The sequence below is a fragment of the Nicotiana tabacum genome, chromosome 4 (genome assembly GCF_000715075.1).
Source record: "Nicotiana tabacum cultivar K326 chromosome 4, ASM71507v2, whole genome shotgun sequence".
NCBI lineage: Eukaryota > Viridiplantae > Streptophyta > Magnoliopsida > Solanales > Solanaceae > Nicotiana > Nicotiana tabacum.
This window is the reverse complement of record NC_134083.1, coordinates 35,426,612-35,438,387: the sequence shown is the minus strand read 5'-3', so window position 1 is coordinate 35,438,387 and position 11,776 is coordinate 35,426,612. Positions and strand designations below refer to the sequence as shown.

Genomic DNA, 11,776 nt, shown 5'->3' with positions numbered 1-11,776 from the left:
TTCTTCTGAAGGAAGTTATTCTAGGTGCTTACTGTTCAGTCTTTACTGCCATAAATTAAACGTTCATTGATCTGCAGTAATATGCAGGAAATCTAATAATGTGAATTCAGAGAAGTGCCAAAGCAAGAGATTAAGCAAAAGTCTTAAATGTTTCTAGAGGTTATTATGGAAGTTAAATTGCACATTGTTTGAAGAATTTTTGCATTTTTTGTAACGAAAAGCTCAATATTTGTACCTCCTCGTCACCATGAAAGGTCATGTATGTGAAATTTGTTTCATAAATCTTCTCTGTTGTAGCACCATTCCTTGGGAAGCTTCCTCAACATGAAATCTCGATTCAAAAGGAAGCTTCGTTTTTGTCTTGTTATTACCTTGCTTGCAGATATCAAATTCAAATATAATTTTAAAAAGGAAGGATCAATTAACAGTTCAGGATCTCAATTTTTGGGCCAGGGGAAAAAATGAGCAAGCAGCCAGGGATCTATTCTGATATTGGCAAAGATGCAACAGGTACTTGCTATCATTTATTTCTCCCACTTTTGATTTTGTCACGCTTGACTGCTGGAAATCGTTTAATTAGAATATAGTTGTGTTTCCTCTCTGTATATATAGGCATGTGTTGGTGAGTTAAATTAATGGAATCTGTACCTTTGTATATTTTATTGAGGATTTGATAATGTTATTTGTTTATATCAGATCTTCTATATGGAGATTATAACATGCAGCCGCCAATTTGCTATCACTTCAATTGGTTAGATTGGAGCTTAAACCTCAGCGGTGGAGGTATCTATTGTTATTTCTTCAATTTCCTTGTATTCTGCTTTCTCAAAGTTACTGTATGATCATTTTGCGATCTATGCATTCTCGGTTACTGTAGTTAGAGCCAGTGTACCTGGACAGGAAATAAGGACACTTCTCAAGTTCTATTTACCATATCAGAGGTCTAATAAGGTGAGAATTTCTTTCCTTTCTTTGACATTACAATTCTAATTCTGTATCATTACAATTCTGTTACCTTTCTTATGCCTATATATGTATAAACAGGTGGAATTGCAGTACTTGCGTGATTATTTTGGGTATACAGCAGGCATCAGTTTGACAAAAAGCCCCCTGATAAGTTTTTCTGGTGTCATTGGAAATGGTTTTTTCAACACTGGAGCAGATATCTCAATTGATGCAGAAACTGATATACTGGCCAAATGCGATGCTGGTTTGAGCTTCAATACTGACATTCTCACCGCTTCACTCACCTTGTAAATCTTCTCCAACAGGAATTAATTTCCCTTTTTCTTTTCAAAGTTTGAATTCCCATTTTGTTAAATAATGTAGGGTGAATTTTCAATATAGATTTAGTACTAGCATTTCTGTTGCAAGAATGCTCAATGTTCTGATGCAGTTAAAATGCAGGAGCGATAAAGCTGACACCTTGAGAGCTCATGCTTACCGTCAAATTCAACCCTTAACACACACAGGAATTGCAGCGGAGCTAATGCATCAATTCTCCAGCAAACAAACGACTCTTACCCTGGGAGCCCAGCATTCCCCGTTTCCTTTTATGCTGATTAAAGCTCGAGCTGCAAGTGATGGCAGTTTGGCTACTCTTTTTCAACACGATCTTCTTTCAAGATTCTGTCTGACAATTGGAGCAGAGATGAATGTCATGGATGCCATAAACACTGCTTCACTGGGGGTTTCACTCTCCCTTAAGGTCTGAGTCACAACCAGTGGCGAAGCCAGGAAATTCAATAAGGGTGTTCAAATTTTGAACACCCTTTGCCAGTGGGCTATGCAAGGGCGTTCAAAGTCTATTTTTTAATCAATAACAAGTACTAATATTTTAGCTTATACGTAGTATAATTTTTAGGCGAATGGTGTTTAGTTGACCACCCTTGGGCCAACATAGCTTCGCCCCTGGTCACAGCAAAGACAACAACAGTCTGTCTCAGGGGCATATTATCTTCGAGGATTTCCTATATATGACCTATTAATGCAAACAAAGTCCCACATTCTAGAATCACTCTGTACTTGTTATCAACTGCATGTTTGAAGACTATAAACTCTTAAGCATGAAAATGGTTGACGCTATAAAAGGTGTACTGGAAACTAGTTGCTAATGGTAATACTACATGCCAAGGTTTCTCTCCTCGAGAACTAGAATCCCTCCTAAAAGTTGCTTGTTTTGGATGGATCGCTTTAGATGAAACATGTGTCAAACCTGACAGAAACCCGGACTTATCTCTTTTTTTCATTGTTCTACAGCCTCTGAGATTTGGTGTGTGTGCGTGTAATTATTTTGGGCTTCATTGGGCAATGCCTAAGACTACGAGACTAACTTTACATAGTTAAAGAGGAAGAAAACCTTAGAGGAACATCAGAAATCTTTACAGCTCTCCCACAATGTAGCTTATGGGTTATATGATAGAAACAAACTGCCAGATGTTTTGAAGGAAGAAAAAAGACACTACATTACTTGAATTTGAAGGCCACATGTTAGGAACTTTTCTCTTTTTGGTGTGCTATTTATCCGTGTCTCTACTTTTCAAAAGAATTACTTCCATTGTAGAAGTAACAACATGCATTAGAGATAAGCTTAACTTTTCGAGCCGTTCCTACTATTTTGAGAGGAACTTTATCTCCTCTCACATTATTCAAAGTATACCAATGTCAAGAAGGATAAGTAATAAACCTAAGACGTCAAATTCACAAGGATGCTTCATTAAGAGCCAATATTATAGCACACTCTAATAGCAGCGCCAGCGATACACTGAAGAGGAACAAAAGACAGAAATTTTCCCATCGGTCAATTTCACATATAATGCTAACGTTCGAGCGTTCATCTAATGTCAGTCCTCCCCAATATCTCAACTTTGTACATCACACGTGTTATTTCAACCAAAATGCCTGATTGCAAAGCAAAATACCTATTAAAGTGAGTCTATGTAAAGTATAAATACCAAGTAACGCCATGTAAATATTGCATGGGGCTCTTACAGATGAGTGTTCAGGAGCCATGATATGAAAGACAGAATTTGGGAAACCAAAATTGTCCCAGCAGCGCAGATAGAAAATGAGTTACTTCGGCCAAAGAGTATCAGATCATGGTAGCCGCAAAAGTATGTGATGCTGTAGAACAAGTTGGAACTTATTTAAACATTTCTTCTGTAAATATTCAAAACCTCACAATCCGATTATAAACATAGATGGTATTGGAATTCACCAATCTCTAACAAAGTCAATGTCACCACATATTTCCATATTTAAGAAAGAAAAGACTAAACATGACAAAAGCTTGCTTGATGTGAAATCCATTAACATTCATGAGCAATAAGTATTTAAGCTAAACAGAAGCCTGAAGAAGTCCATCACGGATCTGCTGTGCCACATCTCTTACAGCACCAGGCCCGTGGGGGATGAAGACAGCAGATGATTTGCTGGAAGCGCCAATTTCTTTCATTGTGTCAAAGTACTGGGTTACGAGGACCATGTCCATAACATCCTTTGCACTAGTTCCTGGCACATTGACTGAAAATCCTAGCACACTGTCTCTCAGACCATCCACAATTGCTTGACGTTGTCGAGCAATACCTAAGCCTGCGAGATACTTAGACTCGGCCTCCCCTTCAGCCCTCTTAATTTGCAAAATCTTCTCAGCTTCTGCCTTCTCATTAGCAGCCACCCTCAACCGAGCAGCTGTAGAGTTGAAGATAGTTAAGACATGAAAATAATAAGGAAGACTGAACAAGAGTATCAAAATTTTGAATTTGGAAAAACTAAAATTCTCGAATTGCCATCTCTGTCTACACACCAAAATATTAACCAGAACAAAAGCTTGGAAGACATAGATGTAATACAATTCGTAAAACCGCAATGTTTTGATCCATATTTAAATATTTTTATCCACAACAATATCGCTATAATGGTACATGGAAAATCCCTCAACTGGAATATATATTCCTCTCTATTAGAGCGGCTGAGAAACAGTAAGCGTGTAAGGTAGGCTTAATCAGAGTAAAGAATTTATTTATACCAGCGTTGATTTCATTCATAGCCCTCTTCACATGCTCATCTGGTACTATATCAACTATAAGTGTCTGAACAATTTCATATCCATAAGCTGACATAGCCTGTAAAAGAGAAAGAAAGCATTTATATGATCCAAGTAATGATCCAGATCAATATCAATGAAAAATCATCAAGAATTCACTTACTTTCTCAAGTTCCTCCTCAACAGCCTTAGCAATTTCATTTTTTTGCTCAAATACATCATCCAGATTGAGTTTTGGAACACTTGCTCTAATGACTGACGAGATAAAGCACAGAGAAGTCAAAATCTCTCGCATCTTATTAAATCGTATCAATATCAAGTTAGATGGTCATAGACTAACAAAATTCAATTCAGGAAATAAATCATCAGATCTAGTGAAAGTTTAGTTACTGACCGTCAAAAACATATGCCTGAATTTGACCCTTAGTGTTACTTAGTTTGTAGAAAGCATCATTTGCTTTGTCCGCCAGGGCACGATACTGAATTGATGCGACAACATTGACAAATACATTGTCCTGAATATTATTGCAATGAATGCATCAGCTATAACTCATAAATTTCAACAAACTTACGTCTACTGCTTCCATGCAACAAGTAAATCGTAGTAACTTTGATATTAGAGTAGGATGCTAACTTAGTTATTTCAAGCCAAAGCAAATCAGAGACAGGAAAAAATTAAACCTTTGTCTTGGTTTCACAGCGCACATCTAGTTGCTGCACTCTGAGGGAGAGATGACCAGCCAACTGGCTTCCAAGGAACCAAGGCACACAGTGGCAACCTGGCTCAAGCACATCCTGATACTTGCCAAATTGCTCCTTAATTGCAACTGTGGATTGATCAACTTGAACACAGCAGAACAAATTGCCCATATTCTGCAAAGACAGCATAAACAACAGATATTAAGAGTATTTAATCCACAACATGTCCACATATTAACCCGCTAAACTTGCCCAAAGGAATATCAAAATATATTGGAGCAAATGATACTTGTGTCTTTGTTACATTAACCAGTAATTTAGGGATTTTTCAGATTCTACTAGAAAAGTCCATACAACGCTTCCGGAAATTTGTCAAAATGAGCAATAATTTAGAGACTATAATTCAGTTTTTCCCTGGTTTTGCCTTTACTAAGACAACAGATCAATTGGGAGCAACCTTTTTTTTCCGGGTAGGTATAGTATGTGGAAGACAGGGACTTAGGGAGGAATGTTTTGTTTTTGAGAAGTAAGAACAAGAAAACCTGATAAACTCTTGATAAACCCAAAACAAAATTCAAGAATCATGATTTTAAAAACACCCAAATTTTAATTTTTATCATTGATATGCGAGCAGTAACGAAAGCCATGTCCCACCAATTGATGGTGACGTTGCAGTTTCCTGTCAATTCACAAGAAAAGTAACTTTCCGACCTACTAAACCTCATCAAAACCATCTTTCAAACAGAGAAACTTACAGATTACAATTCAAGAAAGTAAAGAGAGTCACAAGCTGGAAAAAAAAAGGTAAATGGACCAGCGAAACTACATCATCTACAACGCATAAAATAAAAAAATGTATTTCCTTCTATGATGTTTCATGCGGCGGAAGGGAAAGAGGGGAAGAGACTTACGACTTATGATGCAAAACCAACAACTGCAGAATGATACGAATTACAAACTCAATTTGGGGCCTTGCCCTCTTTATATATGCGAAGACGAAGATCCCAACTAGGCCAGAAAAGAAACAGCGTGGAAATTGAATTTTTTTAGATAATTTATAACGAGAGAGCCCTGAAAAAATAATAATGAGGTATATGCAATATGATATTTTCCAGAAGTATCACTCTCATTATTATTTTAAAGAAACTACACTAATAATCCTTTTAGGCTTCCAATTAGGTATATGCAATATGAATCCATAGTGTCCATTATTTTTAGAAAACCTTTTTTTGGTTGGGTTACCCTTTCCTTTCCCTTATCAGAGGAAATATTTTGTAGCACGTCAAATGGATATGGTTCTGACCGGATAAAGACAATTATATAAAATAATAAAGTGTTCATCAAATACAACTATTCTATAGGTCTAGTCGTCTGGATATTAATGGGAAATTCATTGGTGCAAAAAAGGCATTGACTTTAGATGCAGACGAAGACTTCAACCGTTTTCACAGGGTGGATGGTGCCTATTGGACATCTTTAAAGATTTTTCCTATAAAATGGAAAATCACTTTATGTGTAGACAGAATCAAGATATTAATTGTTTTGCTAATTATATGATGAGTATGAAATTCTTCGTAACCTTCACCATATATTCCACGCAATTGCAATGGATAATTTTAGTGAACCTATTGATTAATGAGTAGTTATCATAATTTATTTATTGAAGCCCCCAAGTTATCCTTTCCACATTAGTAGTACTATACTCCAGTACACTTTAATTAATTTTTTGTCTTTTTACTGTGATCTACAATATTTGATTTTCTTCAGATATCAAAAATAAATTAACTTCTTTTTTGAAGTAAAGAGCCTAGAAATTTTATTGTATTTTCAATAAATAAATTAAGGTTAATAAGGTTAATTTTATTGTTAATTAATGCTAAAAGATAAAAATTTTAATATGTGTGAAAACAGTTAAAACATCAATTAAAGTGGACCGAAGGGAGTAGTATTTATTGATTTTGCTGGTCAATAGTGACCTAATTCTAAATCATACGCTAACTTTTTAGAATGTTGTTATAATTAATTATAGGAAAATGAAATTAACGGTGATTTGATCAAGTTATTTGTACCATCATTTGATCAAATTATTCACTAATCTTTTCCTTGATCATGTGGGACGCATTTTTTGTCTTTTTCTTTTTGTTTAGGTTTAATTGTGCTAATTTTTGCATAAAAACAGAAAAAAGAACTTCACATACACGATGTTTGCACCAAATGAATAATTGCAAGATATGCATCGAGTATATAAACTATTACCATTTATAGTTAACTGTGTTTACCTCGAAATTGGGTAACAATTCAATTTGTACGCGATTTTAAGAATATATGGTTTAATTCAACACGAACAATTAAGAATATCAAATAAATGAATTAGAGATGAAATAAACGTTCAAACCAATTGCAGTATTATGGCCAAGCCTGAGCTTAGACTGACCAATGACCTCGTCCTCGGTTGGACCCTCGGTTCAAGCCCAGCCGTGAATAAAGAACATAACAAATGAGCAAAAATTTTAACAATAGCTAAAAGACAAAAAAATAAACTTATATTGCTTTGATTTGCACGTTACAGTGTATGTTTCAAAAGAAAAACTTTCTCTTTTATATAGTAGGAGAGTTTCAACCTTAGTATAAGTCTAAAAAAGATAAAAATCTTTCTTTCCCAGTAATTACTAATTCATAATCGATATCGACCGAGATCCGCGCCGTGATATCTAGTTAAGTGCAAGTATCACGACCCTCTATCCATCATGATTAACCATTCACCGTGTCTTCCGAGGTCTTAGAACTCATTCTTGGCCCGGGGAGTGTCGCTTTACCATACCCGATGACGGGCACATCGTTCACCCTTCCTGAATCTCGATACGAAGAGTCTCGTGCATCCGTGCTCTCCCTCTGCTTTCTCATCAGGAAATGGGGGTAGGCATTACCCCCGATTTTACCTGTCATAGATAGTCCCCTCGTTTTTCGGAGAGTAGGCTTACTGAAACGATGGGAAACGATAGATGAACCCCGGTTCCTTTCTTCGTACGTTACAACCGAGATGACGAGTCAACGAAATGTCCCATCAGTCGCGTCGTTCTGACTTCGAACACGTGTCAGCCACCGGTTGACTGTCCTTGAATGCGAAACGTCGTGCATTGATTGTTCTTCCTCTATAAAAGCTCCGATCCTTTTTTACTTCTTCCACTTTCCGATTCTAGAACTTACCCTCGAATTCTCTAATTGCTTTTAACTCCTCCAAATCTTCATACATTGCTCCTTAAACCTTCATATCTTCATCTTCAATCCTTATACATTCTCCTTGGATCTTCAACCCAGACCTTCATCCCATCTTCAAATCTTCATATTTTTTCTTCAAACCTTCATATTTTTTCTTCAGACCTTCATATTTCGCAGATTACGATGGCAAATATTTCCAAGTCAGTGCCTCAGCAAATTGCTCCTTCATCTTCCAATCTGGCCGCAGATGCCGAGGTGGTCCTTCCCAAGGTGGCTCAAGAGCCCCCTTGAAGAGCTTCATACCCGGGGGCTGCTCTATCAGGAACGATTTTAACGTCGAGAAGGCCTCTAGTCAACAGAACCGAGGCGAGGGAGCATGGAGGTACATATGCTCCGATACTGAGGAAACACTACCCACAATCCGGGTGGACTGTAACTAGGAGGGTAAGGAGGTGGTCTTCCCCGGGCCTAATGACGACATCACTACTCACGTAGAGGGGTACTTAAGTATTTACACTTACCCCTTCACGCTCGCCCCGAAGGACCCCGTAGTCCTTTCCTTCTGCAAAAGGTACGAGTGTGCCTTGGGCAAATCTACCCGTCCTTTTGGAGGATCGTAATCCTTTTACGACACTTCGTGAACAATACTGAAGCGCCTCGGTTCACCTTCGACCATCTGCTTCGCCTATACAATCCCCGGATCTTCCGAGGGGGGCTGATCAAGCTTGTTCGCCGAGCAAGCGAGGCTCCGTTCTCGAGCATCGACGAGGACCAAGACCGAGGCTAACAGGGGAGGTTCTTCGGGTAAAAATTGAAGACCTCATACCTTCCGAATTCCTGCCATTCCCCGAGACATGGAACACATCCCGTAAGTTTTTTCCTTCACGAATATTTGTCATTTCTCTTTATTCTTTCTCTCATTGCTTGTGTTTGTCGTTGTGCAGCTGTTGCCCAAGTTCCTAATGCAGTTCCCTGCTTCAAGGAGTGGATCGAGGGGATCTGCAAACAGATGCCATACTCCAAGCGCGCATGGCGCAAGCTCTCTAGCGGCAAATAAGAGGCCCGTTCTCATGGTGAGGTTCTTTCCCGAATAATTACCTTCGTACTTTTAGCTTACATATTGCTAAATCTTCTTTTTTCTTACAGGTTTTCCTAAGACCACAAATGGGAGGATCCATCCTCGCTTGCCTAACCCTCCACTTTGGGATAGGTCGGGACTGCTACAAAAGAGGAGAAAAAGAAGAAGAAAAGAAAGTCCTCAGGTTCCCCGGATGCCGAGGCGAAGAAGAAGAAGGTGACCATCTGGGTCCGAAAAATCAAAAAAGCACCAAGTCCAAGGTACCAGACTCTGATTCCCTCTACCGGCTCAGGGATTACCCCGAGGACGATGACCATTTTATTTCTCATGGGTCGACCCTTAACGAGGGGGAATAGGTAGCAATCGGGAAAGATGACCACGAGGTCGATCCCCCTCTAGCTCGGGAACTAGAGGGAGAGACGGAGACCGTGACATCTCGAGATGCCGCTCCTGTATCGAATGAGGCAGATGGTATCATCGACATCGTGGAGATGTCATCCTATACTGAGTCCATGCTCGAAGAGGCTCAAGCAGGCAAAGAGAAATCAAGCGAGATGGTGCAAGGCCCAGACGATTCCCTTAACACGTTCTTCGATAGCATGGATATGGCCGCACTGGAGGACTTTTTCGGGCTTGGTCACCTGGAGGTCTCGAAAAAGGATGTGCCATCGGGAGCAGGCGAGCCGAGTTTGAGCCCAAAACTAATGAAGAAACTTCATGCTCCGAGGTAGCACGATTTAGAGTCGGTCTTCAAATATAAGGTAGCACGTTTTACTGTTGCCTTGTTAAAAACCTTACCGAAAAAACCACTTCGGGACAAAACCGGTTCAAGGAAAAAAGAATGCAACTCATGCTTTCAGACCTAATAGCTATATCCGCTCCTGGACGAGTACCTGCATACGTTAGTCCGTAATGTAGCAAAATTAAAAAGGAATTAAGTTTGTACCTTAGCAGTAGTACCGCTATAAATGTGCCACATTCCAGTTGTTTGGTAGTTGTATACCGTTTCCCGCTTCGAGTTTGTATGAGCCTTTGCCGGTTATTCCGATAACTCAATACGGTCCTTCCCAATTCGTGCTTAGTTTCCCTTTGTTTGGGTTCCTGGTGTGTAGTGTTACCTTTCTCAATACCAAGACCCCGACTTGAAAGTGTCGGAGGCTGGATCTTCGGTTGTAATACTTTTCTATTCGCTGCTTCTGGGTGTCCAACCGGACCAGGGCAGCCTCTCACCTTTCATCCAATAGTTTCAGGCCCGTAATCGTGGCCTCGCCGTTTGACTCTTCGGTAGCATAATGGAACCTGAGGCTCGGTTCCCCACCTCGACTAGTATTAAGGCTTCGGTTCCGTAGACCAAAGAAAATAGGGTGGCCCCGGTGCTCGATTTCGAAGTCATACGGTATGCCCACAGGACTTCGTTCACCAATACGCTTGGCTTCGTTCACTTCGACCCCAAGGATCTTAGACAATTCTAGACCTGTAATCATAGACTCATACTCGGCCTCATTGTTAGTCAATTTTACAGGTCTAATAGACTGCCTGATTATACTTCCCGTATGAGTTATGATACCTAGCCCAGACCCCTTTGCGTTGGAGGCACCGTCCGTGAAGAGGGTCCAGATTCCCGAAGTAGTCCCCGAGGTGAGCAGTAGTTCCCTTTCAACTTCGGTAATTAGAGCCGGCATAAAGTCGACCACGAAGTCTGCCAAAATTTGAGATTTTATGGCGGTTCGGGGTCAGTACTCGATATTGTACCCACTAATCTCCACGGCCTATTTGGCCCACCAGCCCGAGAGCTCGGGCTTATGCATGATATTCCTCAGCGGGTAAGAGGTTACGACACATATAGGGTGGCATTGAAAGTACGGATTTAGCTTCCTGGAAGCGCTTAGCAAAGCGAGTGCTAACTTTTCAAGGTGAGGATACCTTTATTCAGCATCGCCTAGAGTTCTACTGGCATAGTAAATAGGAAATTGCGTACCTTCTTCCTCCCGGATTAAGACACCACTTACCACCACCTCGAAAACCGCCAAGCAGAGGTACAACAGTTCGTTTGCCTTCGGAGTGTGCAGCAACGGGGGCTCGACAGGTAGCGTTTGAGTTCTTCCAAAGTTTGCTGGCATTTCGGGGTCCAGGCAAAGTTATTGTTCTTCTTCAATAGCGAGAAGAATCGATGGCTCTTATCCGAGAACCTCGAGATGAACCGGCCCAGTGTGGCTATGCGCCCGGTCAGTCTTTGAACTGCCTTGACGTTGTCCATTACGGCGATGTCCTCTATGGCCTTTATTTTGTCGGGGTTGATCTCATTTCCCCGATTGGATACCATGAACTCGAGGAATTTGCCAGATCCGACCCCGAATGCGCACTTCTCCGGGTTTAGCTTCATATTGTATTTCCTTAATATGTCGAAGATTTCCTGCAAATTTTTCAAATGGTCCTCCATTGATTTTCCTATTTGTCAATATAAACCTCCATTTATTTCCCTATTTATTCTTCGAACATCCGATTTACTAGGCGTTGATAGGTGGCACCGACGTTCTTTAATCCAGACATCATTACGTTATAACAGTAGGTGTTGATACCCAATTTTGCCCTCATATTTTTTAAATAATATATATACTTTCAAAATATCATTTCTGCATCATTATTCAATTTACAAGAGTCATACAAGTATTTTCTATAATCTTCCATAATTTTTACAATTTACTTGAATATGTATTAATTACCCCTTTAAATTA

General features: G+C 39.7%; 2 protein-coding genes across 4 annotated transcripts; one reads left to right on the top strand and one right to left on the bottom strand.

Moving 5' to 3' along the window:
* Positions 1-366: 366 nt before the first annotated feature.
* On the top strand, positions 367-2,012 carry LOC107802466 (mitochondrial outer membrane protein porin of 36 kDa). Its single transcript, XM_016625975.2, has 5 exons — positions 367-510; positions 697-783; positions 878-951; positions 1,045-1,253; positions 1,408-2,012. Exons 1-5 carry the CDS (start codon positions 462-464, stop codon positions 1,712-1,714), a joined length of 726 nt encoding a protein of 241 aa, XP_016481461.2. The 5' UTR covers positions 367-461; the 3' UTR covers positions 1,715-2,012.
* Positions 2,013-3,145: 1,133 nt separating this feature from the next.
* Positions 3,146-5,922, bottom strand: LOC107802473 (hypersensitive-induced reaction 1 protein). 3 transcript variants are annotated; one of them, XM_016625984.2, is made up of 6 exons: positions 5,656-5,922; positions 4,727-4,918; positions 4,440-4,560; positions 4,209-4,300; positions 4,028-4,124; positions 3,146-3,690 (listed from the first exon to the last, which is right to left on the bottom strand). In XM_016625984.2, the coding sequence occupies exons 2-6, from the start codon at positions 4,913-4,915 to the stop codon at positions 3,338-3,340; spliced, it is 852 nt and encodes a 283-aa protein (XP_016481470.1). In that variant the 5' UTR covers positions 4,916-4,918; positions 5,656-5,922; the 3' UTR covers positions 3,146-3,337. The 3 variants fall into 3 exon arrangements, with proteins under 3 accessions (XP_016481470.1, XP_016481471.1, XP_075107771.1); XM_016625985.2 differs by lacking the exon at positions 5,656-5,922 and adding an exon at positions 5,202-5,358; XM_075251670.1 differs by lacking the exon at positions 5,656-5,922 and adding an exon at positions 5,034-5,174.
* Between the last annotated feature and the right edge of the window lie 5,854 nt (positions 5,923-11,776).